The sequence below is a fragment of the Strix uralensis genome, chromosome 23 (assembly GCF_047716275.1).
Source record: "Strix uralensis isolate ZFMK-TIS-50842 chromosome 23, bStrUra1, whole genome shotgun sequence".
Lineage (NCBI taxonomy): Eukaryota > Metazoa > Chordata > Aves > Strigiformes > Strigidae > Strix > Strix uralensis.
The window spans coordinates 8,799,294-8,825,880 of NC_133994.1; the positions used below are offsets into that span (position 1 = coordinate 8,799,294).

Sequence of the window (26,587 nt, forward strand, 5' to 3'; positions counted from 1 at the left end):
ACAAATACAGAAAAACACAAGCAAAGCTTTTATACATCCATCACAGTTTACTCTTCATAACTGTCAGAAATTCGTTTGTTTGAGCCCTTGCATTCCCTTTCAGTGGCCATCAAAGTCCCTGTGCAGCCCTTGACCCAAGGCAAGGACTCGGCCCTTTTATTCAAGAACATCAACATCCTGCTGTGCCGAGGAAGGAGAGTGGTCTGGAGGTTCTCAGAAGACCCGCTGCGAGATGGGATCAGACAGGGATCCTGGCTAATGCTTTTCTCCAGGGACGTTTGGTACGTTTTCAGTGCTCCCTCTAGCTCCTTTGCAGCCAGGTCAAAGCCGTGGCCTTGTTCAGTTTTTCCTCGGGACTTGGGGCTGGGCCTGCCCTCCTGCTTCCAGAAAGCCACGCCTCAGGGCTGAGCTTGTCAGGGGTCTCTGGAAGGGTGCAGGGGTGGGTCACCAGAAAGGCACATCCAGGGCTCCGGAGATGCCCTGAAACACACACCCTGTGAGAATGGGACACCCTGAGGTGGGGCCGGACGGCCCCTCGGGTGCCACAGGGAGCCCGCGGTCCTTTCCCTCTGCCCGAGGGAGGGGAGACTGTGCACGGGGAACACCGGTGTATTCCCCCGGCCCTTGTGGTGCGGGGCCTCTCCTAGTCGGGGTTAACATCTGCTCCCTTCCAGCCGGCAGCTCCGTAGACCTAGAGAGCAGGAGGTACGGATTAAACATCCTGTCCCTGGGTGTCATTTCTAAAGAGGACGTATTTGTATCTATCTCCGTGCTCCCCCATTTAGTCATTTCTCCACATGTTCCAATTGCATATCTTGGCAGCTGGGGCACCCATCACGCCTTGCCTCCTGCCCCAGTGGTACCTGCACTAGCGGGAGGGGAGCAGAGCCCTGTCACAGGCGGTGGGCACAGCCCTGAGCCGTCCCCTCCCTGTCGCAGCTGGCACCTCCTCGCTGCAGCTTTGGCAGTCAGGCTCACCCGAGCCTGCAGAGCTTCGCACAAGGCCACTGACCGGAGGCGGGAGCAAGGTCGACAGAGCTGCACTCCAGGGCTCCTCCGCACCGCTCACCCGCAAGGGCTCCACGGGCGACGGAGCTGCCAAAGCCATTCCTGGAGAGGCGGCTGTTCCGGGCGCCGCCTGTGGCAGAACCCTTTTTTCTACAGGCCTCCATGGCTGCTTTCACTCTCCAGAACGGGGTAGGCAAAGAATTTTCACCAACTTTCCTGAGTGTTTTCCACCACTTTAATAACTCTCTGTCAAAATGTCGCTATCACTTTAATAACTCTCCGTCAAAATGTCGCTATCACTTTAATAACTCTCCGTCAAAATGTCGCTGTCGGGCGGAGTTGCCCCAGAAGGGATATCCCAGGCTTCGCTGACATTTGGCGGAAGAGCAGATGTCTGGGGACAATCCCCACCAGATCTGGTTTTACGTTCGCTGGTGGCTGGGAGAGAGAAAGCAAGATCCAATGTTAGTTCTAGAGCAGAGCGAGCCCACAAAGTCAATGGACAACTATCAACTGCGACAGGACGCTGTGAAGGTCTGGAGAGATTTAAGCCCACAGAGGAAACCAGAAAGAATGAAAGGGACACACGCAACGGAGGAAATAAGATTTTCCATGCCTGACCATCAGGCAACTAGCTTTCTAAAGCCCGCAAAAGAAACTCCAGAGGAACCATTGTTATGAAATTCTTCTCTGGAGAGCCCGCTCCCTGTTTTGGGTTTCCACCTAACAAGACCTGCTTTATGCTCGGCGGGATAAGCAAGCAACTTCTCTCTCCTGGTTCCACGTCACCAGGAATTACATGGAAAAGGCTTCCGCTCTTTCAGTATCCCAAGCAAAACCCAACCGTAATCCCTAACCCACCCGAGCACTGAAGAATCACACCTGGAGCTGCTTACCTGAGCCCGATGGGTTTACGCTCGGTCCCCTGGTCCCCTGGTCTTGCTCACACTCCGCTTTCTGACTGCCGTTGCTCCTCCTGGCTTCTGCTAGCCTCTCATTAGCCCTGTGAGAAATGCAGGAGCGTGCAAGAACGGCTGTTGCTCATAGTGGCACCAAGTGGTTCCCCAGGTGTGACACTGCACTGCTGGGCTGAGGAACACAGACTTCCGAGCCACCCACACGTGCTGCTGCTCAGGCTTCCAAGCAGTCTGTGCTAGGTCTTTGTCAGACCTTTCCCAGAAGGTAGTAAGGACTCGGGGCTCTTTCCCTCCTCCCACGGTAAACACACACTGAAGGTGCACCGTTATAACGGACAGCAAATAGATTATTTTTGCCTCACAGGCTCCTCTTCTGTCCCCTCTGCCTTTCCCCGTGTGTCTCTCCTCAGCTGGAGGGTAACAGCAGAAGGGGAAGGGAGCTCCTCTTTTGCACCGTATGTGTAGGAAGGGGAGGTGGCTACAGAAAACTGTTAAAAGAAAACTAACTAGAACACCCTCCGGACAGGCCTGGTCAGCTTGGTTACTTCAGGGTCCGTCAAGAGAAACAAAACCAGGCCTCTGCCATGGGAGAGCCCACGGCGGGCTCTGGAGAAGTGCGCACATCATGCTGACCAGATCCAAGAAAGGGACGTGGGTTGGGAAAGCCACGATGAAAAGGGTCCTATTGTACTACGTGGGGAAAAAAAGAAAACGTTGGGACTTACTTATTTAATTTGATTCTGAGAACTCTTGCGATGTCCTCCATCACCCAGAAACGCTTGTCGGAGCTCTTTAATTCTGCCTGTGCACAGGCCAGGAGCAGGGCGGTCGACTCCTGCTTGTCCTTTGCTCTCTCCAGCTCGAGAGCCTGAGCTCTAATGATCTGCTCCAGGTCGTTTCTCCAAGAGGCGACAGCGGTCTTGATCTCTTCTACTCTGGCTTCAGCGGCTGCCTGTACCTACAAGAGAAGATGCAACTTCAAGAAACAGGAAGACAGAGACAATGCCCACCCCTCTCAACAAACCTGCTCTTTCCGCCGCTTTTACAGAAAAGCTCTTAAACAGCCTAAACGCTGTCTGCACGAGGAGCAGCAAAACGGCTGCGTGTTTTTCACGCGCACTGGTGCCACGACACACGACACACAGACTCTGGCGCAGCCTTTTGCAGCTCCCCGGCTTCCCTACGGGAAAGCCAAACCCACAGCACTAACAAAGAGAACCATGTGCCCAAGACAAAACACCTAAAAGTCGTGACCGCAACCACAGATGGACGCAACGCCGACCACAGATACAAATGGAACATGAACTGACCTCCAAAAGTAGACTCAGATATTGCTTCTCTTCCGGCGCTGTTGTGGTGTGACCCGCGCCAGGAGTCGCCAAGCGAGCTGACAGACTTGTCACCGTCTGTCCCATCTCCTTATTTAGAGCTTCGAGCTGCAGAGATTTTTGGGACTGCAGCTCCAGCTGTGCGGAGAGTTCGCACGCCTGTATGTGGGGAAAAACAATCTGCCTTGAGCAGAGGGGTCTCAAATCTCGGTGAAACTCCATCCAACGGATGCATCGAGATCATGGCTGTCAGTGCCCTGAGTTTGTATTTCAACCCAGGGAAAAGGCGCTTGGATTCCTGAAAGTAAGTGCGCCTTTCAAGCCCTTGCCAACAAGACTGCTCCAGCTTCCACCCGTCCCTCCTTTCCAGAAAGGCTCCGTGGCAAAGGCGCTCCACTCCTCCTGCAGCATCATAGCACGTCCGTGCCTCTGGAGATGCTCTTTGGCATTTCACCGCGGTCGCTGCCTTTCATTTGGCTTCCACCACGCTCCTGTCGTGCCCCGTCCCTTCTCCCACGCACACCCCTGTGCTAATGGCTGGGGAGGACAGTGCGGGCGGAGGGACAAGAGCTTCAAGGCCTTCCTTAGAGGGAGGGCGAAGCCTGGCTTATGAGACAATGGCAAACCAAGGTCACTTTCCTTGCCCCCAACCACCACTGCCAGGGAACTAGACACCATCTTTGTGCAGAGATCGACAGAGGAAAAACCTTGCAGGGAGAACAACCAAGGCCAGAGACATCAGGGGGCACGTGGCTTGTGGTTTCATCTCACGGCCACAACGTTTGGACGGTGTGGGAACAGAAGCGAGACTCGGAAGAGCACAGCTGCTTTGTTCTTCCCCACCCACATGCTGCCCCCAAGCCACTGCTTTGCCCCTCAGCCTCGAAACAAGCCCCCTGAAGAGCCGCATCAGCTTTGCAAGGCGAGAGGGCAGCAGAAAGGAGCTAAAAGCACCCTCTAGTCTGACGCTCGTGACGTCCGCAGACAAATCTCTCCTGGATTTGATCCCAGAATATTGTCTGCTGAAGGAAAAGAACACTTCAAAGACATGAACGTGTTGACAGCCTTTGCATACCTTGGCCTTAGCCTTGTCCAGGTCCTCCTGCAAGCGGGAGTTCTCTGCCTTCAGGCGACCGTACTGGTTCGTCAAAGCCTTCAGCGCAGTTTCTGCTGTGTGCTGCTTTCTGACAGCATCAGCGAGCTCTCCTTGCAGCTGTGCCTCTCTTCTCTAGGGAAACAACGGCACAGGAGTACAAATTAAAAGAAGCCCAAGTGCGTAGTTTTACTTCCAGTTACTAGTTCACAGGCCGAGATCACTTTTCTAAGTGCATCGCAAAGCAAAGCCATCGCATCCACGGGCAGAAGAGGGCATCTGCACAGCTGATGGTCTCCAGCCACCCCTGGCGAGTGAAGACAGCTACAGAAATGTCATCTCTTGGGGAAGATTTCTGTCTCCCAGCACGTTCTCCTCAGAAGATGCCGAGACTGTGCCTTTGTGGGGTTTGGCTTGTTCCTTAAGTTAATGCTAAAATCTAACGGGATGCCAACGCGGGAGCTGTCGTTGGACTGCAGCCCTTTCTCCAGCGACCCGAGCCAAGGCTTCCTAGAGCCAGCTCTGTGTATCATCCTTCCCGCCATTGTTCTGCTCCACAAACGAAACCCAACGCGGGCCTCAGCGTTTCTACGTACGTCTGTGTCTATAAACATCTCAAGGCTTGTCAGAACCTTCCGCGATTCCAACAAACCCAGCGCAAAACAGAACCAAGCCGAGCGAAGGACTCCCGCGCACGGACCGTACACCTGCTGACTTTTAGAAGCGCCAGACAGCCTTGGGAACTGCTCTCCTTTAAGTCAGTCTTGGTCAGCGCTCACCTCACCTCTTTCTCTACCTTGTCGGCCTCGCATGTAGAGGCACCACCACTCACCATTTGTTCCAGGCAGCTGTTGTTCTGCGCGTCTCCCAGCTGCTGACGCAGCAAAACGTTTTCACTTTGGAGCTGGGCCAGTTGGTGCTGCAGCTCTTCTGCCTTCTTGATGGCATCTTCTCTCTTCTGCTCTTTAAGAAGGCATGCACCATACCAGTCCAGTGTCTGCCTCTTGCTCTCTTGTAATTCTCTTTCTGTCCAGTCTAAAGCCGATGTCTGTTCCAAGAGGGCATTTTTCAGTTGCTCCACTTCCTTTTCCAGCCCATCAGCTTTTCTTTCGGCTTTGCTCAGCTGCCGAGACAAGCTCTCGTTTTCTTCTCGCATCTCAGCCATGTCCTCATGGAGCTTTCCTTGCACGCGAAGGCATTGGTGACATTCTCTCAGAAACACTTGCCCATCGACCCTTTCAGATGGCTGATGTGTCCCAGGGCTCAGGTGGGAAGGGGATGAATCTGACCCCACCGTCGGTATTTGGGCTCTGGCATCTTCTGCCTGTTCAAAGTTGAAGAACACAAATGGACAGCACTTAGGAAATCAGCTCAAACCAGGAGGAAGCAGCAGCATTTCATACAACCAGGCGAGGACTGTCAGCAGCTTGACAGCAGATTATCAAAGAGTTTTCAATAACTCTGCCTTAGACATTATTCCTGGAAAAGTCTTGCTTTGCAGTAGCATGGAACGTAATCCTAAAAGGAGGACTCGAATTGAAAATCTTTGGTTTGGCATACCTCCTGCCCAAAGCTCTTGCTCTCCTTGACGCCTTCTTCATCTGATGGCGACGTACGGACGGCCGACTCCAAGCAGGCGGCAGGCTCATCTACATTAAAAACACACGTTTTTGAAACCAGAGTGAGCTAACACAGCTCCTTGATGCCTACAGTGCTTTCCCAATCATCGTGCTTGCAGAGACAATCCTAGCACAGCCACACACCCCAAACCCAGGGGGACTTGTCAAAATGCAGATTCCAGACACGTCTCTTCTCCTGCTGGGGAATTCGTCTCCTCTAGCGCACACGCCTTTTCCGTGTGCCAGGGGGATGACGGCATGGCTCAAAGTGATCAGAAATGAGCCCCGAAGGAATGAGCGTCTCGAGAATTCTGCTTTCCAGGGACAAGGCCTGGCAGTGCACTTTTTCCTGGATCATCAGCCACACCACATCATCCTTTCCAAACGGCCCGTCTCCACGGCAAGCCGCCAGAAGGGCAGGCGACAGGCCTTCTCCCCATCCCTCCTCCACACCGGAGAGTCCTACCTGCTCTCCGCAGGGCGGGTGCACGCCGCCTCGCTGCAGCAGCTGCTGCCCCACGGGGAGCGCTGGATGCTGACACCCCTTTGCCTTGGCCTGGAGCAGCTTCTCCCTTCTTCTCCCGCTTGCTGGGGTCCACAGGCCGCGCGCTGCCACTGCGCCTGCGCCTGGAGAGACAAAGAGCAGAGCCAGTCGTAGGCACAGCTCACGGCAAGGAGAAGGGCCTGTTGTTGCCCGCCCTTTCCGTAGTGACCTCCCTCGAGGACGAACACCCACAGGCACAAAGCTAAGCCCCAGGGGAGGAAAAGAGCCCCGGAGCTTCCCAGGCAGCGCCCGCCTGCCTGCGCCCCGTTACCTGTCGGCCTTGTCCCGGCAGTCGGTGTCGCGCTCCTCCACCAGCGGCCGCGCTGGGGCCAAGTTGCCGCTGGTGGCTGCACGGTGCAGCTCGTCCCGGCCCTCCGGCTGGAGCTCATGGCCACCGCTGCTCCTGGAGGACTCGGGACCCTCCCCTGCCCCCATGCTCCTGGCCCTCCCGCACAGCCACCGCCAGATCCTCCTCATGGCCCGGCGGGGATGGGCACTGAACCGCCTCCCCTCGCTCATCCCTGGGGAGCGCTGCCAGGCAGGACTTAGTGGGCACTGCCGGGTGCCGGCTGCCAACAGAGGAGCCAACCCCAAGGAGTGGCAGGGCACGGGCAGCTGCCTGCGGGCTGAGCCACCACCAGCAGCGATGGCAGCACCGGCACCACCAGCACCAGCTCCACCAGCGCTGCCACAAGCACCAGCTCCACTGGCAGCTCCACCAGCACCTGCACCAGCAGCACCAGCTCCACTCGCAGCACCAGCTCCACCAGTGCCACCAGCACCAGCCCACTGGCACAGCACTGGCAGCACCACCAGGTACTGTGTGTGCAGGGCCTGGGACAGAACCCCTTGTTCTGGGGGCCGTGCGCTGACATCATAAAGGGCTCAATGGGGGCTGGGAGTGTCCCGGGTGCTCAGAACCTCTCTGCGTGTACACAGGCCACGTTGCCAAGGGAAACAGCCCCTGGCGCACTGTCTCCAGGGGCACAGGGTTGCCCAAGGCCACCTCTCCAAGGCTCCCACCTCCCTGCACGCTCTGTGGACCCCTCTCCTCCTCTTGCCTGCAAGGCTCGCCGGCGTGGGAGACAGACGGGCTCGGCAGAGCAGGCTCTCGCCAGCAAGGCTCCCTGCAAGCACAAGAGGCGGTGGCTGGACACCCCCATGTCCCTTTTCGTGCTTCCTGGGTTCTCAGCCTGACTTTTGGGACACCCTGGACCCCTTGGTGTGCCTCTCTCTGCATTCCTGGAGCCCTGGCTGTCGCTTTAAGGGCACCCCAAGTCCCCAGGCTCCATTTTGGGAAGGAGAAGTGCAGTGAAGACAGGCTGGAGTGTCTTTGTGTTAGAATCAGGGGGAAGGCCAACAGGGCAGATGTTGTAGTAGGAGTCTACTATAGGCCACCCACCCAGGACAGAGAGGTGGATGAAATATTCTATAGGCACTTGGGTGAAATCTCACGATCGCTTGCCCTTGTTCTCGTGGGGGACTTCAACTTCCCAGACATCTGCTGGAAATACAACACAGCAGAGCGGGACCAGTCCCGAACATTCCTGGAACGTGTGGGGGACAACTTCCTAACACAGCTGGTGAGAGAACCAACCAGAGAAGGTGCCCTGCTGGATCTCCTCCTTGTGAACAGAGAAGGACTGGTGGATGATGTGGCGGCTGGAGGACGACTAGGGCACAGCGATCATGCAATAATAGAGTTCTCTATTCTTAGAGAGACCAGGAAAGGGCTAAGCAGGACTGACATCCTGGACTTCCAAAGGGCTGACTTTGTCTTGTTTAGGCACCAGCTTGACAGGATCCCTTGGGAGATGGTCCTGAAGGGTATAGGGGTCCAGGAAGGCTGGGCGCTCTTTAAGAAGGAAGTGTTTATGGCTCAGGAGCAGGCAGTCCCCAGGTGCTCTAAGAGGAGCAGGCGGCAGAGAAGACCACCCTGGCTGAACAGGGAGCTTTGGCTGCAACTCAAGGAGAAAAGGAGAGTTTACAGCCTTTGGAGGAAGGGACTGGCCACTCACAGTGATTACAAAGAGGCTGTGAGGCTATGCAGGGCAGAAATCAGGAGGTCCAAAGCCCAGCTGGAAATTAATCTGGCTTCAGCAATCAAAGATAACAAGAAATGTTTCTATAAGTATGTCAATAGCAAAAGAAAGACCAGGGAGAGTCTCCACCCCCTGCTGGATGCTGAAGGAAACTTGGTAGCAAGTGATGAGGGGAAGGCTGAGGTCCTTAATGCCTTCTTTGCCTCAGTCTTTAATAACAAGACTAGTTGTATTGAGGGAATCCAGCCCCCTCAGCCAGATGATAGAGACTGGGAGAACGACCCCCCCGCAATCCAGGAGAGAGTCAGTGACCTGCTACATCACATGGACACACACAAGTCTGTGGGACCGGACGGGATACACCCGAGGGTGCTGAAGGAGCTGGCTGGGTGCTCGGCCAACTGGGGGAGCTTCAATAAGGCCAAATGCTGGGTGCTGCCCTTGGGCCACAACAACCCCCAGCAGCGCTACAGGCTTGGGGAGGAGTGGCTGGAGAGCTGCCAGTCAGAGAGGGACCGGGGGGGGGGGTGTTGATTGACAGCCGGCTGAGCAGGAGCCAGCAGTGTGCCCAGGTGGCCAAGAAGGCCAGTGGCATCCTGGCTTGTATCAGCAATAGCGTGGCCAGCAGGGACAGGGAAGGGATCTCACCCCTGTGCTCGGCACTGGTGAGGCCGCCCCTCGATGAGTGGGTTCAGTTTTGGGCCCCTCACTCCAAAAAGGCCATTGAATGACTCGAGCGTGTCCAGAGAAGGGCAACGGAGCTGGTGCAGGGTCTGGAGCACAGGTCTGATGGGGAGCGGCTGAGGGAACTGGGGGGGTTTAGTCTGGAGAAGAGGAGGCTGAGGGGAGACCTCATGGCCCTCTCCAACTCCCTGAAAGGAGGGTGCGGAGAGGGGGGATGAGTCTCTTTAACCAAGTAACAAGCGATAGGACAAGAGGGAATGGCCTCAAGCTGCGCCAGGGAAGGTTTAGACTGGATGTCAGGAAGTATTTCTTTACAGAACGGGTTATTAGGCAGTGGAATGGATTGCCCAGGGAGGTGGTAGAGTCCCCACCCCTGGAGGTGTTTAAGAGTAGGGTTGACATAGCGCTGAGAGATATGGTGTAGATGGGAACTGGCAGTGTTAGGTTAATGGTTGGACTAGATGATCTTCAAGGTCCTTTCCAACCTAGTTGATTCTGTGATTCTGTGAGAAGCTATGCTCACCCAAGATTTGGTTTCAAGTACGTTATAGTCTGTGGCAGTAAGACAGCAGCAATTGTAGGAGGAATCCTCCAGTGACTACTGAGTACCGCAAAAGAGAGCCAACAGATCCCACAGAGCAGCACGGACCCTTGGAAACAGCTGCTTAATGTACCACGTAGGAAAAGCACAAAAGGAATAGAGCAGTACTTACGTTTACAAAGTCACCTCCTTGGATCATGAAATCCTTTATTACCCTAAAGAAGTAAAACAATACTCAGTTCTCAGTAGACAAATGTCTCAAGAAGCTTCGCACGGGGCAAACAGGAGTTCTGCCTCGCTGCACAGCGACAGTTATCAGCCTCTGTGAATGCTACAGTCTAAAATCTGCAACAAAGCTTAACTACTCGTTGCTGTTGGGTAATTTGGGACCCATTGCTGCTCGAGCAGGGATAGTGATTAGAGGACAGATGCCAGAACGTGATCTCTGACCTGACACCCCAGGCACGGGGGATCCCTCCCAGTGACCCCAGCGTACACACCTGACAGACCCCCAAATGCCCCAGAGCTACACAAGGACGGTATCAGCCAAGACCTACAGATGCCTCCCGGACCAATAATGCCCGAGGCAGCTCTCCAAACCACATCTAGCTCAGGCTGCTACTGCAGTGCCTAAACAAAAGCAGAGGAATTACCTGTGGAAAGTGCTTCCTTTATAACCTATAGGGACACCATCCTTCCTGCAAGGAAAGGAAAAGGAAAATCATTGCAACTTACTGCACATCCCAACACAAAACCCTCCCAGGAATTCAGAGTCCCAAAGGCTTGTCCTACACGTTACTACTGCCTTGATATACCACCCCGTGCTGCAGCCTGGCTCCCCGCTGCTGCTACCAGAGGCAAAGGCAAACCTCGAGTGGCCTCTGCCCGCTAAGTGACACGGTTCCCTACAACACCCACACCAGCACCTTTAGGGGATCCCACTGCCATCTGCAGCACGAGCAGGCGGGATTTGCAGACAGGGCTTTTCAGAGCACCCTGAGCACGAACAAAGTCATGCCCAAAGGGAACAATCTGCCACCCCTGCGACGCACCGAGCTCATCACAACTTCGTCAGAGCGGTTTTCTGCAACTCCTTCATGTTGTCCTGGCAGAGTAAGAAACGCTTCCAAGTGAGCCTTCCTCCTGCTCACCCAGCCCTGTTTCTCTGAGTAGGCTACTTTAAAGGACCCCGTAACCCGCTTACCTGAATTCACCCGTACAAAACTGCCTGCAAGACAAAAAAGAGAGCAGAGCGTGAGGCACATCTGCCCCCGGAGGACACAGAGGGCTGCATTCAGCCAACATGCACTGACTGGTGTGCAGGAGTGCCCTTGCTGCACCGGGGATGACCCCAGTGCCACGGAACCGGCAGCAACTCCTCCCTACTGCCATTTTAAAACAGACTGCTCTGCTGCCTGCAGTTGAGGAGCGCAGATATTTAACACCGAGGCCGTGAGGGGCAGTGAACGTGGAGCAGACCCCGTGTTTCACAGAGAACAGGGTACATCCATCTCTGCCGTGGCAGCGGGACGCCCGAGCGGTGCATCCTTCAGTCAGCGCCAAGAGACCTGCGTGGCCCTGCCGTTAAGGTGCGGCCTTTTCCAAGGGCACCGAGCGCTCGAGAAGCTCCGCAGAGGGAGCAGAGCGGGACCGCAGCCCTTCCCCTTCCAGCCAGGTGCCCTTCCCCAGGGGATCGGGGTGCTCACGGCCGCATCTCTCTGGGAACGCAGAGAGGAGCAAAGCAGTGCAGCGCCTCTGGGGGGACTGGCCACTCTGCCACCTGAGCCATTCCTGCGCCCAAAAGTCTTCACAGCCCCCACCCGGGCCGAGCTGCACAAACGCCGCCTGCTCCTCACCTGAAGTTCTCTGCTGTTTTGGGTACGACGTCGGCGAACAGCTCGATCTTCATGCGGCCGACCTCCTGGGGAGACGGGGCCGCATGAGCCCCCTGGGCCCCTCACACACACACACACACACACCCCCCCCCCCAGCCTCCCCCCGCCGCACCCCCCACCCCCTGCCCTGCAGCCCTGCTGCCAGCCCTTCCCCCCGCGCCCCTGCAGCCCCACAGCCCCCGACTGCCCCGCACCTCCCTCCCGCTGCTCCCCTCCGAGCGCTTTCGGTCGCCCCCCGCCAACCCCACGACCAACACTCGACCCCCCCCGCACCCCCCCACGTCGCTCCTACACCCCCAGGGAACCCCGGCACGTCCCCCCGCCCGCCACCCCCCTCCCGGAGCCCCCCCGCGAGCCCCCCCGCTCCGGGCCCCCCCGGCTGCCCCCCGGCCCCTGCGAGCCCCGCACCCCCGCCCCCCCCAGCGAGCCCCCGCAGCCCCTCCCGCTGCCGCCCCCGGCCCCGCCGCGCAGCGCCCGAGCCCACCTGCCCGCCGATGGTGACATCGAAGAAGACCACGGGGTTGGTGGGGTTGGACGCCAGCACCGCCATGGCACGCGCCGCTCCCGGAAGCGGAAGTGCCGCCGGAAGCGGAAGTGCCGCCGGAAGCGGCGGCGGCAGCGGCTCCGGCCCCGGAAGTGCCGGCGGGGCCGGGCGGGGCTGAGGCCTCCCCTGGGCGCGGAGCCCGGCGCTGCCGCGGAGGGCGGGCGGCGGCAGCGGGCAGCGCGGCCCCTCGGCCGGCATCGCAGGGGGCTGGGGGCCCAGCAGCGCGTTCCCTGCGGGCCCAGGCGGCCCCGGCGCCGGCCCTGCGGCCGTTCCTGCCCCGAGGCGCCGGAGGCCGCCGGGAGGGTGTCGGGAGACGTGGCGGAGGGCTTGGAGCAGCGGGGTCCGCGGGCTGGGCCGGGCTGTCCTTCAGCCCTCGCGGGCAGCTCGAAGCTTCCCAGAAGCAAAGCCCTTCTTGGCAGGGCCCCCTCCGTCCCTTGGTGCCCGCCCCGCCGGGGAGAGCCCTGCCTGCGCCCGCCGGGACGGGTCCTGCCGCGGGGACTTGCCCGGGACGCTCGGCAGGGCCGGGCCTCAGCAGGGCCTGGTTCTCCAGCCCCGTGCTGGGCTGGGGCGGCCGCAGGGCGGTGCACGGAGGGCACAGAGGGGTCTCCAGTGCCCAGCGGGAGATGGCCGTGGGCTCTGGCAAGCGGCACCTGAGGAGGAGGTGTTGGCGTGCATCAGGGGGATGAGACAAGGAGACGAACGGGCAGAGTCCAACAGAACTGCTCAGCAGGAATTCTTGGATGAGCAGCGCTGGGGGCGCCCTGGGGATTCTCCGCCATACGGGCTCCCAGGAATTAGCGAGGGACAGCAGTTTACATCCACGCAAATCACACGCATCCATGGGATTTCCTGGAAAGGGGTTTCTCATGACAATGAGTTCCTGGAATTCATTTACATAGTCTGGGCACGCGTAGAGAAAACAGGGTGCGGGTCTTTGGTGGTCGAGGGAAGAAGTAAGCAGTCTTCTTCACGGCGTTCACTAGTTGACCTTCTTTCCAGCGCGTGCGCTGTGAAGTAAAGTCCAGGTGCCGCCTTCCTAAATCAGCAAAATCATTTTCCCTGTAACGGGGTCTCTGTGCGTCTTTGTTCGAGCTCCCCTTATCTCATTCTAGGGGTTGCCCAAGTGTCCGCTGAAGGCCTTGAGTCTGCTCTCGGGGATTTCCGTGGGGAGCCTGACGAGCGTTTCAATCTTACCTAAACAGGCAAAGGGACATCAGGAAAGAGTTGAGGACTCGGGAGTCCTTGAGAAAGAAATGAAGGAAAACACATGCAAAGCTTGTAGACCAGCTGTATTGAGGGAATCCAGCTGTACTGAGGGAATCCAGCCTCCTCAGCCAGAAGACAGAGACTGGGAGAAGGACCCCCCCACAATCCGGGAGGAGACAGTCGGTGACCTACTGCATCACATGGACACACACAAGTCTGTGGGACCGGGCGGGATACACCCGAGGGTGCTGAAGGAGCTGGCTGGGTGCTCGCCAAGCCGCCTTCCATCATTTCCCAGCAGTCCTGGCTGAGCGGGGAGGTCCCGACAGATTGGAGATTGGCCAATGTGACGCCCATCTATAAGAAGGGTCGGAAGGATGATCCGGGAAATTACAGGCCTGTCAGCTTGACTTCGGTGCCCGGGAAGCTGACGGAGCAGCTCATCCTGAGTGCCATCACACAGCACGTGCGGGACAGCCAGATGATCAGGCCCAGTCAGCGGGTGTAGGAAAGGCAGGTCCTGCCTGACAAACCTGATCTCCTCCTACGACAGGGCGACCTGCTTATTGGGTGAGGGAAAGGCTGTGGGTGTTGTCTGCCTTGACTTTAGCGAGGCCTTTGACACCGTTTCCCACAGCATTCTCCTGGCAAAACTGGCTGCTCGAGGCTTGGATGGGCACACGCTGTGCTGGGTAAAAAACTGGCTGGATGGCCGGGCCCAAAGAGTGGTGGTGAACGGAGGTAAATCCAGTTGGCGGCCGGTCACGAGTGGTGTCCCCCAGGGCTGGGTTTTGGGGCCACTCCTGTTTAACATCTTTATTAATGATCTAGACGAGGGGATCGAGTGCACCCTCAGTCAGTTTGCAGACGACACCCAGTTGGGTGGGAGTGTTGATCTGCTCGAGGGTAGGGAGGCTCTGCAGAGAGACCTGGGCAGGCTGGAGCGATGGGCTGAGGCCAACTGGGGGAGTTTCAATAAGGCCAAATGCCGGGTGCTGCCCTTGGGCCACAACAACCCCCAGCAGCTCTACAGGCTTGGGGAGGAGTGGCTGGAGAGCTGCCAGTCAGAGAGGGACCCGGGGCGGGGGGGGGGATGGACAGCTGGCTGAACAGGAGCCAGCAGTGTGCCCAGGTGGCCAAGAAGGCCAGTGGCATCCTGGCTTGTATCAACAATAGCGTGGCCAGCAGGGACAGGGAAGGGATCTCACCCCTGTGCTCGGCACTGGTGAGGCCGCCCCTCGATTTCTGGGTTCAGTTTTGGGCCCCTCACTCCAAAAAGGCCATTGAATGACTCGAGCGTGTCCAGAGAAGGGCAACGGAGCTGGTGCAGGGTCTGGAGCACAGGTCTGATGGGGAGCGGCTGAGGGAACTGGGGGGGTTTAGTCTGGAGAAGAGGAGGCTGAGGGGAGACCTCATGGCCCTCTACAGCTGTAGGAAAGGAGGGTGCAGAGAGGGGGGATGAGTCTCTTGAGCCAAGGAACAAGCGATAGGACAAGAGGGAATGGCCTCAAGCTGCGCCAGGGCAGGGTCAGACTGGCTCTTAGGAAGGATTTCTTTGTAGAAGGGGTTGTTGGGTGTTGGAAGGGGCTGCCCAGGGCAGGGGGAGAGTCCCCATCCCTGGAGGCACGTGCAGGGGGACTGGGCACACCAGAAAGCAAAGCGAGGTGTAGGGGCATCCTGAAATGGAGCCCGGGGACTTGGGGTGCCTTAAAGCGACAGCCAGGGCTCCAGGAATGCAGAGAGAGGCACACCAAGGGGTCCAGGGTGTCCCAAAAGTCAGGCTGAGAACCCAGGAAGCACAAAAAGGGACATGGGGGTGTCCAGCCACCGCCTCTTGTGCTTGCAGGGAGCCTTGCTGGCGAGAGCCTGCTCTGCCGAGCCCGTCTGTCTCCCACGCCGGCGAGCCTTGCAGGCAAGAGGAGGAGAGGGGTCCACAGAGCGTGCAGGGAGGTGGGAGCCTTGGAGAGGTGGCCTTGGGCAACCCTGTGCCCCTGGAGACAGTGCGCCAGGGGCTGTTTCCCTTGGCAACGTGGCCTGTGTACACGCAGAGAGGTTCTGAGCACCCGGGACACTCCCAGCCCCCATTGAGCCCTTTATGATGTCAGCGCACGGCCCCCAGAACAAGGGGTTCTGTCCCAGGCCCTGCACACACATTACCTGGTGGTGCTGCCAGTGCTGTGCCAGTGGGCTGGTGCTGGTGGCACTGGTGGAGCTGGTGCTGCGAGTGGAGCTGGTGCTGCTGGTGCAGGTGCTGGTGGAGCTGCCAGTGGAGCTGGTGCTTGTGGCAGCGCTGGTGGAGCTGGTGCTGCTGGTGCAGGTGCTGGTGGAGCTGGTGCTGGTGGTGCCGGTGCTGCCATCGCTGCTGGTGGTGGCTCAGCCCGCAGGCAGCTGCCCGTGCCCTGCCACTCCTTGGGGTTGGCTCCTCTGTTGGCAGCCGGCACCCGGCAGTGCCCACTAAGTCCTGCCTGGCAGCGCTCCCCAGGGATGAGCGAGGGGAGGCGGTTCAGTGCCCATCCCCGCCGGGCCATGAGGAGGATCTGGCGGTGGCTGTGCGGGAGGGCCAGGAGCATGGGGGCAGGGGAGGGTCCCGAGTCCTCCAGGAGCAGCGGTGGCCATGAGCTCCAGCCGGAGGGCCGGGACGAGCTGCACCGTGCAGCCACCAGCGGCAACTTGGCCCCAGCGCGGCCGCTGGTGGAGGAGCGCGACACCGACTGCCGGGACAAGGCCGACAGGTAACGGGGCGCAGGCAGGCGGGCGCTGCCTGGGAAGCTCCGGGGCTCTTTTCCTCCCCTGGGGCTTAGCTTTGTGCCTGTGGGTGTTCGTCCTCGAGGGAGGTCACTACGGAAAGGGCGGGCAACAACAGGCCCTTCTCCTTGCCGTGAGCTGTGCCTACGACTGGCTCTGCTCTTTGTCTCTCCAGGCGCAGGCGCAGTGGCAGCGCGCGGCCTGTGGACCCCAGCAAGCGGGAGAAGAAGGGAGAAGCTGCTCCAGGCCAAGGCAAAGGGGTGTCAGCATCCAGCGCTCCCCGTGGGGCAGCAGCTGCTGCAGCGAGGCGGCGTGCACCCGCCCTGCGGAGAGCAGGTAGGACTCTCCGGTGTGGAGGAGGGATGGGGAGAAGGCCTGTCGCCTGCCCTTCTGGCGGCTTGCCGTGGAGACGGGCCGTTTGGAAAGGATGATGTGGTGTGGCTGATGATCCAGGAAAAAGTGCACTGCCAGGCCTTGTCCCTGGAAAGCAGAATTCTCGAGACGCTCATTCCTTCGGGGCTCATTTCTGATCACTTTGAGCCATGCCGTCATCCCCCTGGCACACGGAAAAGGCGTGTGCGCTAGAGGAGACGAATTCCCCAGCAGGAGAAGAGACGTGTCTGGAATCTGCATTTTGACAAGTCCCCCTGGGTTTGGGGTGTGTGGCTGTGCTAGGATTGTCTCTGCAAGCACGATGATTGGGAAAGCACTGTAGGCATCAAGGAGCTGTGTTAGCTCACTCTGGTTTCAAAAACGTGTGTTTTTAATGTAGATGAGCCTGCCGCCTGCTTGGAGTCGGCCGTCCGTACGTCGCCATCAGATGAAGAAGGCGTCAAGGAGAGCAAGAGCTTTGGGCAGGAGGTATGCCAAACCAAAGATTTTCAATTCGAGTCCTCCTTTTAGGATTACGTTCCATGCTACTGCAAAGCAAGACTTTTCCAGGAATAATGTCTAAGGCAGAGTTATTGAAAACTCTTTGATAATCTGCTGTCAAGCTGCTGACAGTCCTCGCCTGGTTGTATGAAATGCTGCTGCTTCCTCCTGGTTTGAGCTGATTTCCTAAGTGCTGTCCATTTGTGTTCTTCAACTTTGAACAGGCAGAAGATGCCAGAGCCCAAATACCGACGGTGGGGTCAGATTCATCCCCTTCCCACCTGAGCCCTGGGACACATCAGCCATCTGAAAGGGTCGATGGGCAAGTGTTTCTGAGAGAATGTCACCAATGCCTTCGCGTGCAAGGAAAGCTCCATGAGGACATGGCTGAGATGCGAGAAGAAAACGAGAGCTTGTCTCGGCAGCTGAGCAAAGCCGAAAGAAAAGCTGATGGGCTGGAAAAGGAAGTGGAGCAACTGAAAAATGCCCTCTTGGAACAGACATCGGCTTTAGACTGGACAGAAAGAGAATTACAAGAGAGCAAGAGGCAGACACTGGACTGGTATGGTGCATGCCTTCTTAAAGAGCAGAAGAGAGAAGATGCCATCAAGAAGGCAGAAGAGCTGCAGCACCAACTGGCCCAGCTCCAAAGTGAAAACGTTTTGCTGCGTCAGCAGCTGGGAGACGCGCAGAACAACAGCTGCCTGGAACAAATGGTGAGTGGTGGTGCCTCTACATGCGAGGCCGACAAGGTAGAGAAAGAGGTGAGGTGAGCGCTGACCAAGACTGACTTAAAGGAGAGCAGTTCCCAAGGCTGTCTGGCGCTTCTAAAAGTCAGCAGGTGTACGGTCCGTGCGCGGGAGTCCTTCGCTCGGCTTGGTTCTGTTTTGCGCTGGGTTTGTTGGAATCGCGGAAGGTTCTGACAAGCCTTGAGATGTTTATAGACACAGACGTACGTAGAAACGCTGAGGCCCGCGTTGGGTTTCGTTTGTGGAGCAGAACAATGGCGGGAAGGATGATACACAGAGCTGGCTCTAGGAAGCCTTGGCTCGGGTCGCTGGAGAAAGGGCTGCAGTCCAACGACAGCTCCCGCGTTGGCATCCCGTTAGATTTTAGCATTAACTTAAGGAACAAGCCAAACCCCACAAAGGCACAGTCTCGGCATCTTCCGAGGAGAACGTGCTGGGAGACAGAAATCTTCCCCAAGAGATGACATTTCTGGAGCTGTCTTCACTCGCCAGGGGTGGCTGGAGACCATCAGCTGTGCAGATGCCCTCTTCTGCCCGTGGATGCGATGGCTTTGCTTTGCGATGCACTTAGAAAAGTGATCTCGGCCTGTGAACTAGTAACTGGAAGTAAAACTACGCACTTGGGCTTCTTTTAATTTGTACTCCTGTGCCGTTGTTTCCCTAGAGAAGAGAGGCACAGCTGCAAGGAGAGCTCGCTGATGCTGTCAGAAAGCAGCACACAGCAGAAACTGCGCTGAAGGCTTTGACGAACCAGTACGGTCGCCTGAAGGCAGAGAACTCCCGCTTGCAGGAGGACCTGGACAAGGCTAAGGCCAAGGTATGCAAAGGCTGTCAACACGTTCATGTCTTTGAAGTGTTCTTTTCCTTCAGCAGACAATATCCTGGGAACAAATCCAGGAGAGATTTGTCTGCGGACGTCACGAGCGTCAGACTAGAGGGTGCTTTTAGCTCCTTTCTGCTGCCCTCTCGCCTTGCAAAGCTGATGCGGCTCTTCAGGGGGCTTGTTTCGAGGCTGAGGGGCAAAGCAGTGGCTTGGGGGCAGCATGTGGGTGGGGAAGAACAAAGCAGCTGTGCTCTTCCGAGTCTCGCTTCTGTTCCCACACCGTCCAAACGTTGTGGCCGTGAGATGAAACCACAAGCCACGTGCCCCCTGATGTCTCTGGCCTTGGTTGTTCTCCCTGCAAGGTTTTTCCTCTGTCGATCTCTGCACAAAGATGGTGTCTAGTTCCCTGGCAGTGGTGGTTGGGGGCAAGGAAAGTGACCTTGGTTTGCCGTTGTCTCATAAGCCAGGCTTCGCCCTCCCTCTAAGGAAGGCCTTGAAGCTCTTGTCCCTCCGCCCGCACTGTCCTCCCCAGCCATTAGCACAGGGGTGTGCGTGGGAGAAGGGACGGGGCACGACAGGAGCGTGGTGGAAGCCAAATGAAAGGCAGCGACCGCGGTGAAATGCCAAAGAGCATCTCCAGAGGCACGGACGTGCTATGATGCTGCAGGAGGAGTGGAGCGCCTTTGCCACGGAGCCTTTCTGGAAAGGAGGGACGGGTGGAAGCTGGAGCAGTCTTGTTGGCAAGGGCTTGAAAGGCGCACTTACTTTCAGGAATCCAAGCGCCTTTTCCCTGGGTTGAAATACAAACTCAGGGCACTGACAGCCATGATCTCGATGCATCCGTTGGATGGAGTTTCACCGAGATTTGAGACCCCTCTGCTCAAGGCAGATTGTTTTTCCCCACATACAGGCGTGCGAACTCTCCGCACAGCTGGAGCTGCAGTCCCAAAAATCTCTGCAGCTCGAAGCTCTAAATAAGGAGATGGGACGGATCGAGACAACTCTGTCAGCTCGCTTGGCGACTCCTGGCGCGGGTCACACCACAACAGCGCCGGAAGAGAAGCAATATCTGAGTCTACTTTTGGAGGTCAGTTCATGTTCCATTTGTATCTGTGGTCGGCATTGCGTCCATTTGTGGCTGCGGTCACGACTTTTAGGTGTTTTGTCTCGGGCACGTGGTTCTCTTTGTTAGTGCTGTGGGTTTGGCTTTCCCGTAGGGAAGCCGGGGAGCTGCAAAAGGCTGCGCCAGAGTCTGTGTGTCGTGTGTCGTGGCACCAGTGCGCGTGAAAAACACGCAGCCGTTTTGCTGCTCCTCGTGCAGACAGCGTTTAGGCTGTTTAAGAGCTTTTCTGTAAAAGCGGCGGAAAGAGCAGGTTTGTTGAGAGGGGTGGGCATTGTCTCTGTCTTCCTGTTTCTTGAAGTTGCATCTTCTCTTGTAGGTACAGGCAGCCGCTGAAGCCAGAGTAGAAGAGATCAAGACCGCTGTCGCCTCTTGGAGAAACAACCTGGAGCAGATCATTAGAGCTCAGGCTCTCGAGCTGGAGAGAGCAAAGGACAAGCAGGAGTCGACCGCCCTGCTCCTGGCCTGTGCACAGGCAGAATTAAAGAGCTCTGACAAGCGTTTCTGGGTGATGGAGGACATCGCAAGAGTTCTCAGAATCAAATTAAATAAGTAAGTCCCAACGTTTTCTTTTTTTTCCCCACGTAGTACAATAGGACCCTTTTCATCGTGGCTTTCCCAACCCACGTCCCTTTCTTGGATCTGGTCAGCATGATGTGCGCACTTCTCCAGAGCCCGCCGTGGGCTCTCCCATGGCAGAGGCCTGGTTTTGTTTCTCTTGACGGACCCTGAAGTAACCAAGCTGACCAGGCCTGTCCGGAGGGTGTTCTAGTTAGTTTTCTTTTAACAGTTTTCTGTAGCCACCTCCCCTTCCTACACGTACGGTGCAAAAGAGGAGCTCCCTTCCCCTTCTGCTGTTACCCTCCAGCTGAGGAGAGACACACGGGGAAAGGCAGAGGGGACAGAAGAGGAGCCTGTGAGGCAAAAATAATCTATTTGCTGTCCGTTATAACGGTGCAGTGTGTGTTTACTGTGGGAGGAGGGAAAGAGCCCCGAGTCCTTACTACCTTCTGGGAAAGGTCTGACAAAGACCTAACACAGACTGCTTGGAAGCCCGAGCAGCAGCACGTGTGGGTGGCTCGGAAGTCTGTGTTCCTCAGCCCAACAGTGCAGTGTCACACCTGGGGAACCACTTGGTGCCACTATGAGCAACAGCCGTTCTTGCACGCTCCTGCATTTCTCACAGGGCTAATGAGAGGCTAGCAGAAGCCAGGAGGAGCAACGGCAGTCAGAAAGCGGAGTGTGAGCAAGACCAGGGGACCAGGGGACCGAGCGTAAACCCATTGGGCTCAGGTAAGCAGCTCCAGGTGTGATTCTTCAGTGCTCGGGTGGGTTAGGGATTACGGTTGGGTTTTGCTTGGGATACTGAAAGAGCGGAAGCCTTTTCCATGTAATTCCTGGTGACGTGGAACCAGGAGAGAGAAGTTGCTTGCTTATCCCGCCGAGCATAAAGCAGGTCTTGTTAGGTGGAAACCCAAAACAGGGAGCGGGCTCTCCAGAGAAGAATTTCATAACAATGGTTCCTCTGGAGTTTCTTTCGCGGGCTTTAGAAAGCTAGTTGCCTGATGGTCAGGCATGGAAAATCTTATTTCCTCCGTTGCGTGTGTCCCTTTCATTCTTTCTGGTTTCCTCTGTGGGCTTAAATCTCTCCAGACCTTCACAGCGTCCTGTCGCAGTTGATAGTTGTCCATTGACTTTGTGGGCTCGCTCTGCTCTAGAACTAACATTGGATCTTGCTTTCTCTCTCCCAGCCACCAGCGAACGTAAAACCAGATCTGGTGGGGATTGTCCCCAGACATCTGCTCTTCCGCCAAATGTCAGCGAAGCCTGGGATATCCCTTCTGGGGCAACTCCGCCCGACAGCGACATTTTGACGGAGAGTTATTAAAGTGATAGCGACATTTTGACGGAGAGTTATTAAAGTGGTAGAAAACACTCAGGAAAGTTGGTGAATATTCTTTGCCTACCCCGTTCTGGAGAGTGAAAGCAGCCATGGAGGCCTGTAGAAAAAAGGGTTCTGCCACAGGCGGCGCCCGGAACAGCCGCCTCTCCAGGAATGGCTTTGGCAGCTCCGTCGCCCGTGGAGCCCTTGCGGGTGAGCGGTGCGGAGGAGCCCTGGAGTGCAGCTCTGTCGACCTTGCTCCCGCCTCCGGTCAGTGGCCTTGTGCGAAGCTCTGCAGGCTCGGGTGAGCCTGACTGCCAAAGCTGCAGCGAGGAGGTGCCAGCTGCGACAGGGAGGGGACGGCTCAGGGCTGTGCCCACCGCCTGTGACAGGGCTCTGCTCCCCTCCCGCTAGTGCAGGTACCACTGGGGCAGGAGGCAAGGCGTGATGGGTGCCCCAGCTGCCAAGATATGCAATTGGAACATGTGGAGAAATGACTAAATGGGGGAGCACGGAGATAGATACAAATACGTCCTCTTTAGAAATGACACCCAGGGACAGGACGTTTAATCCGTACCTCCTGCTCTCTAGGTCTACGGAGCTGCCGGGTGGAAAGGAGCAGATGTTAACCCCGACTAGGAGAGGCCCCGCACCACAAGGGCCGGGGGAATACACCGGTGTTCCCCGTGCACAGTCTCCCCTCCCTCGGGCAGAGGGAAAGGACCGCGGGCTCCCTGTGGCACCCGAGGGGCCGTCCGGCCCCACCTCAGGGTGTCCCATTCTCACAGGGTGTGTGTTTCAGGGCATCTCCGGAGCCCTGGATGTGCCTTTCTGGTGACCCACCCCTGCACCCTTCCAGAGACCCCTGACAAGCTCAGCCCTGAGGCGTGGCTTTCTGGAAGCAGGAGGGCAGGCCCAGCCCCAAGTCCCGAGGAAAAACTGAACAAGGCCACGGCTTTGACCTGGCTGCAAAGGAGCTAGAGGGAGCACTGAAAACGTACCAAACGTCCCTGGAGAAAAGCATTAGCCAGGATCCCTGTCTGATCCCATCTCGCAGCGGGTCTTCTGAGAACCTCCAGACCACTCTCCTTCCTCGGCACAGCAGGATGTTGATGTTCTTGAATAAAAGGGCCGAGTCGTTGCCTTCGGTCAAGGGCTGCACAGGGACTTTGATGGCCACTGCAGCTGAAAAGGAAAATGCTCCTTTGAGAACGTAGCGTGGCTGGAAGGAAAATAACTTGTGCTTTGTCTGTGTAACGTGCTCAGAGCGAAGATCGTGGATGAGCAGAGCGTGCGGCTACACGAGAGCAAACTCCAGCTCCCCGGCCACGTGCCCACCTCGCCGCGCACGCCGAGGAGCATCCACGCTCCCAGCACGGAGGTGAGGCTCTGAGAGGGCTCGGGCTCAGCAGACAGCTTGCAGGAGCTGATGTCTCCTGCGAGCGCGGGGTGGTGTTTGTAGTTGCAGCTGAGGGTGCCGGAGAAGAGCTGAATCGATCCTTGGGTTGGGATGGAAAGGGGCAGCAAACACCCCGAGTGCGACGGCTTTATGGGTGAGGAGGGACTCTGGGGAGCTGCAGCTCGGTGCCCTTGGCACACTGCTCCACCCCCGAGCTGCTGTCTGATGAGATCCTGTGACACAAGGACAGAAATTGCACTTTGGCTCTTTTGCAGATTTGAGAGGTGTTAAAAGACCTGAGTTTTAAGTTCGCTTTAAAATTAGGAGAAGTAACACAGAGCAGTGTGCTTGGGCAAGTTACTTCTGTCAGCCAAAAAAGGTCAGAGCAAGCTGACGGATAATGTCGACTAAATTGCACTGAATGGAGATCTGCCTTCCCCAAAACCTCGGGTTGGGATTGACCAAGTTGATGAAGAACTCTGGGGGAAGAAATGAAGGAAAATCCAGGAAAGTCCAAGATTGTGTTCCGACAGCTCCTCAAATAAAAGAGGTGGATTTGGAAGTTTGTTGGTACATTTTGAAATTTGGAGGGAACCCAGTTTGGTTGGAAATGAGCTCTTAAGGGTGAAAGCGCCGTTTGGGGCCTGGCAGAAAGAGCTGTTTGTGTGTTCCACTCTGTTTTATTTCTTTCTGTTTGTTTCACCTGGGCTAGTTCGGTGGGGTTTTTCAGTTTACATTCAGACCCAAAGGACAAAGCTGTGATTTAGAACCTCAGTGGGGCTGGAGTTCATGGGGAGAACTGTCAGTGGAGCCGGGGGAACTGTAAAGACCAAGACTGTACGTTGAAATTCGGGGTCTGACACGCACCTCCTCCTTTGAAAGTCTCTGTTCCTCCTTCCAGGGCTTGAAGAGCGTGAACTTCTCTGAACGCCAGCTCCAGAGTAAGGTGTTGCCATCTGCCCGTAGCAGGTACCGTGGGGCAAACGGAGGAGGCAGGGAATGCCTCTCTGCATGTGGTGAGGGAGAGGTTGAGCACTTTGGCTGCTCCCCCCTGTGCTTTCACCTCCAAGGGTCTTTCTTCTCTCTTGGTTTGGTTTTGGTCAAATTATAGGAAAATGGTATTAAAAAGACTCTGGAACTAGTGGGATGGAGAAGTAAACTCTTCAAAATATGTGGGGGAACGCTGTGGGTTTAGAAATCATCTTGGTGCCCAGTGGTTTTGGAGGAGTGTCTTTACACAGGAGGTGATGAGACTTCGAGGGCCAGTGCTGCCTGGCGCGGTGTGACCCACGTCGCAGGCTGTGCTCAGGAGGGAGCCTGAGCTGCTCCTCCGCTGGTGTAAGCCAGGAGCACCGTGATCTGTGCCAAAGGGGCGAGGGGAAGGCAGAGACACTCTGCGCCTCTGGTCTGTGCGCGTGGCAGGCTTGGTGACAGCCTTGGGGTGCTGTGGAGGGTGCTGGCCGGTCTGGGGGGTGCTGGGGTGGGTGAGGGCCATCAGCTCCTTGGCTGGTGGAAGCGTATTGGAGCCTTATCCCTGCGCTGCCTGCCAGGGATGCTGGGAGGGACGTTGGGGCCGTGCAGGTGGTGGAGGGTCAGGTAGAGTTTGCAGAATGACTTGAGAGAGGAAATTTGTTTTCAGCTTCCCATCACGAGAACCGCCAGACTCGCTCAGCCCCCCGAAGGCCGCGCAAGACACGAAGCCTGCAGGAGGAGCTGAAAGCCAAGACTCCTGCTCCTGCTTATCCCCCTCTCAACCTTCTGAGATCGGCTACTTAAATGTAGCTTCGCCTGGAGACACCACAGCCTCCCAGCTGCAGGAGGAGAGTCAGAGCATCAGCTCCGAGAACTTCTAAAGGGGAAGGGTGTTTGTAAAATGTTAGCTGGACTGCAGGGTTTTGGGCTTCTCTTGCTGGGGGATGACGAGGACTGCAGGGGAGAATTGCCACATTGACCGAGTTGGTAATTTCTGGTTCAGCTGTAGTATTCAACAGCTTTATTTTCAATTTACCCAACTGTAAATGTGTGTGTATGTGTGTGTGAGATCCCACACGGAGGCTGGAATTTGTAGATAAACTCAGGAAAATGGAAGAGGGGTGGGGTGAAGCGTATCTTCCCCTGAACCCTAATTCCTGGTCCAGTCCAAAACTACCAGTTTTGTAAATAAAACTCGGAGAAGTTCCCTTTCACCACGTGCCTGCTTTCCTCCATTCCCCTCGATCTGTGCTCAGAGGCCGGTCATTCCTCTTTTTGCACGCCCTTACCCCTGCATTTTGCTTTGTGCAAGCCTGGGGAGGGGAGCGCGGGGTGTCTGAGCACTGAGGGAGGGGATGAGAAGGTGTGGAGAAGGAGGATTGGGGGAGGGAAAGGAGGGGCTCTGAGAGCGGGGATGGTGGGCAGAGGGGCCAGGAGGCAGATGAAGGGAGATGGAGGGGACGAGGGAAATGGAATAGGAGCAGGAGAAGGGAGGGGAGCTGAGCATGCGGAGAAGGAGAGAGGGTGGGTCTTGAGTGCTCCCTGACAGTGCTGGAGGCTCTGTGAGGATGCTTGGGAGGGGGTGGAAGGAGTCAGCTCATGCGGAAAAGGGGTGTAGCAGGGATCTGTGCATGCAGAGAGGGAAGCAGAAAGGCTCAGAGTGTGAGCTGTGGGGAAGAGGAGGGGTCTGACCGCACGAGTGGGATTGGAAGGTCTGTGCCTACTCAGGAGGGCAGGGGATGAATCGGAATCACAGTTTGCACGAGGGGGAACCAAGGAGATGGCAGTGCTCGGAAGGGGAGAGGTGCTCAGAAAAAATGCATTGGCCTGGAGGGCGTCTGAGCATGCCTGGTGGGGGCTGGAGGGGACCTGATCGGGCACAGAGGGCCACAGTGGGGATAAGAGCGGTCCCCAAGGGAAGAGAGCAGGTCTGCCCCGGGAGGGAACAGCGGATCTCTGAGGAGAGTGACGGGATCTGCGCACACGTAAGATGAGGTTTATTCAAAACCTACTTGGCTCCAACCACAATTACAACAAAATTTTTTTTCCAATCTGCCCTGCTCTTTTGCAGCTGTGCTGACGGCACAGTTAAAGATACTCGCTTGGAATCTGTCATCTTGTTCTCCACTCGGGCTCCTCTGTACAAAACCCATCTCAAAACAATTTCAAATAAGCTTTGCCCAAGGCAGATGGTCCCCTGCAGCTGGAGATTCTCCACTGGTGTGACTTTTCAGCAAGGACTCCTGAAACTTAAGTTATCTTTGAGGGGTTTTTTATTTTCAACTTGACTTTTTTCACCCTGCCAGTCTCCTAATCTTGTGTCTCTGTCAAGGAAGACACCATGTTTGTGTCTGCTCAGGTGAGGTTCAGTGTTGCTTGTCTGTGACTCTTTGGGTCTCGCTGGGGAGAGGGCAGTGGGTGGGAGGAGACAGCTCTGACACGGGCTGTGGGCACCTGGAGGAGGCGCCGGGGAGACCTTATTGCAGCCTTTCAATACTTATGGGGGCTTGTAAGAAAGATGGGGACAAACATTTTAGCAGGGCCTGTAGCAATCGCACAAGGGGTAATGGTTTTAAACGAAAGGAGGGTAGATTCAGACTAGA

General features: G+C 56.8%; 3 protein-coding genes across 3 annotated transcripts; 1 reads left to right on the forward strand and 2 right to left on the reverse strand.

Annotated features, from left to right (window-relative positions):
• Positions 1-27: 27 nt before the first annotated feature.
• Positions 28-7,396, reverse strand: LOC141954094 (uncharacterized). Its single transcript, XM_074893262.1, has 10 exons — positions 6,781-7,396; positions 6,432-6,592; positions 5,907-5,995; positions 5,179-5,670; positions 4,329-4,481; positions 3,236-3,412; positions 2,651-2,883; positions 1,905-2,011; positions 1,306-1,446; positions 28-1,239 (listed from the first exon to the last, which is right to left on the reverse strand). Exons 1-9 carry the CDS (start codon positions 7,026-7,028, stop codon positions 1,310-1,312), a joined length of 1,797 nt encoding a protein of 598 aa, XP_074749363.1. The 5' UTR covers positions 7,029-7,396; the 3' UTR covers positions 28-1,239; positions 1,306-1,309.
• A 27-nt stretch (positions 7,397-7,423) lies between these two features.
• On the reverse strand, positions 7,424-12,890 carry LOC141953925 (uncharacterized). Its single transcript, XM_074892871.1, has 7 exons — positions 12,866-12,890; positions 12,156-12,541; positions 11,633-11,697; positions 10,981-11,004; positions 10,430-10,474; positions 9,949-9,991; positions 7,424-7,636 (listed from the first exon to the last, which is right to left on the reverse strand). The coding sequence occupies exons 1-7, from the start codon at positions 12,888-12,890 to the stop codon at positions 7,424-7,426; spliced, it is 801 nt and encodes a 266-aa protein (XP_074748972.1).
• Positions 12,891-14,949: 2,059 nt separating this feature from the next.
• Positions 14,950-21,619, forward strand: LOC141953926 (uncharacterized). Its single transcript, XM_074892872.1, has 9 exons — positions 14,950-16,153; positions 16,342-16,502; positions 16,939-17,027; positions 17,264-17,755; positions 18,453-18,605; positions 19,522-19,698; positions 20,051-20,283; positions 20,918-21,024; positions 21,483-21,619. Exons 1-9 carry the CDS (start codon positions 15,906-15,908, stop codon positions 21,617-21,619), a joined length of 1,797 nt encoding a protein of 598 aa, XP_074748973.1. The 5' UTR covers positions 14,950-15,905.
• The last annotated feature ends 4,968 nt before the right edge of the window (positions 21,620-26,587 follow it).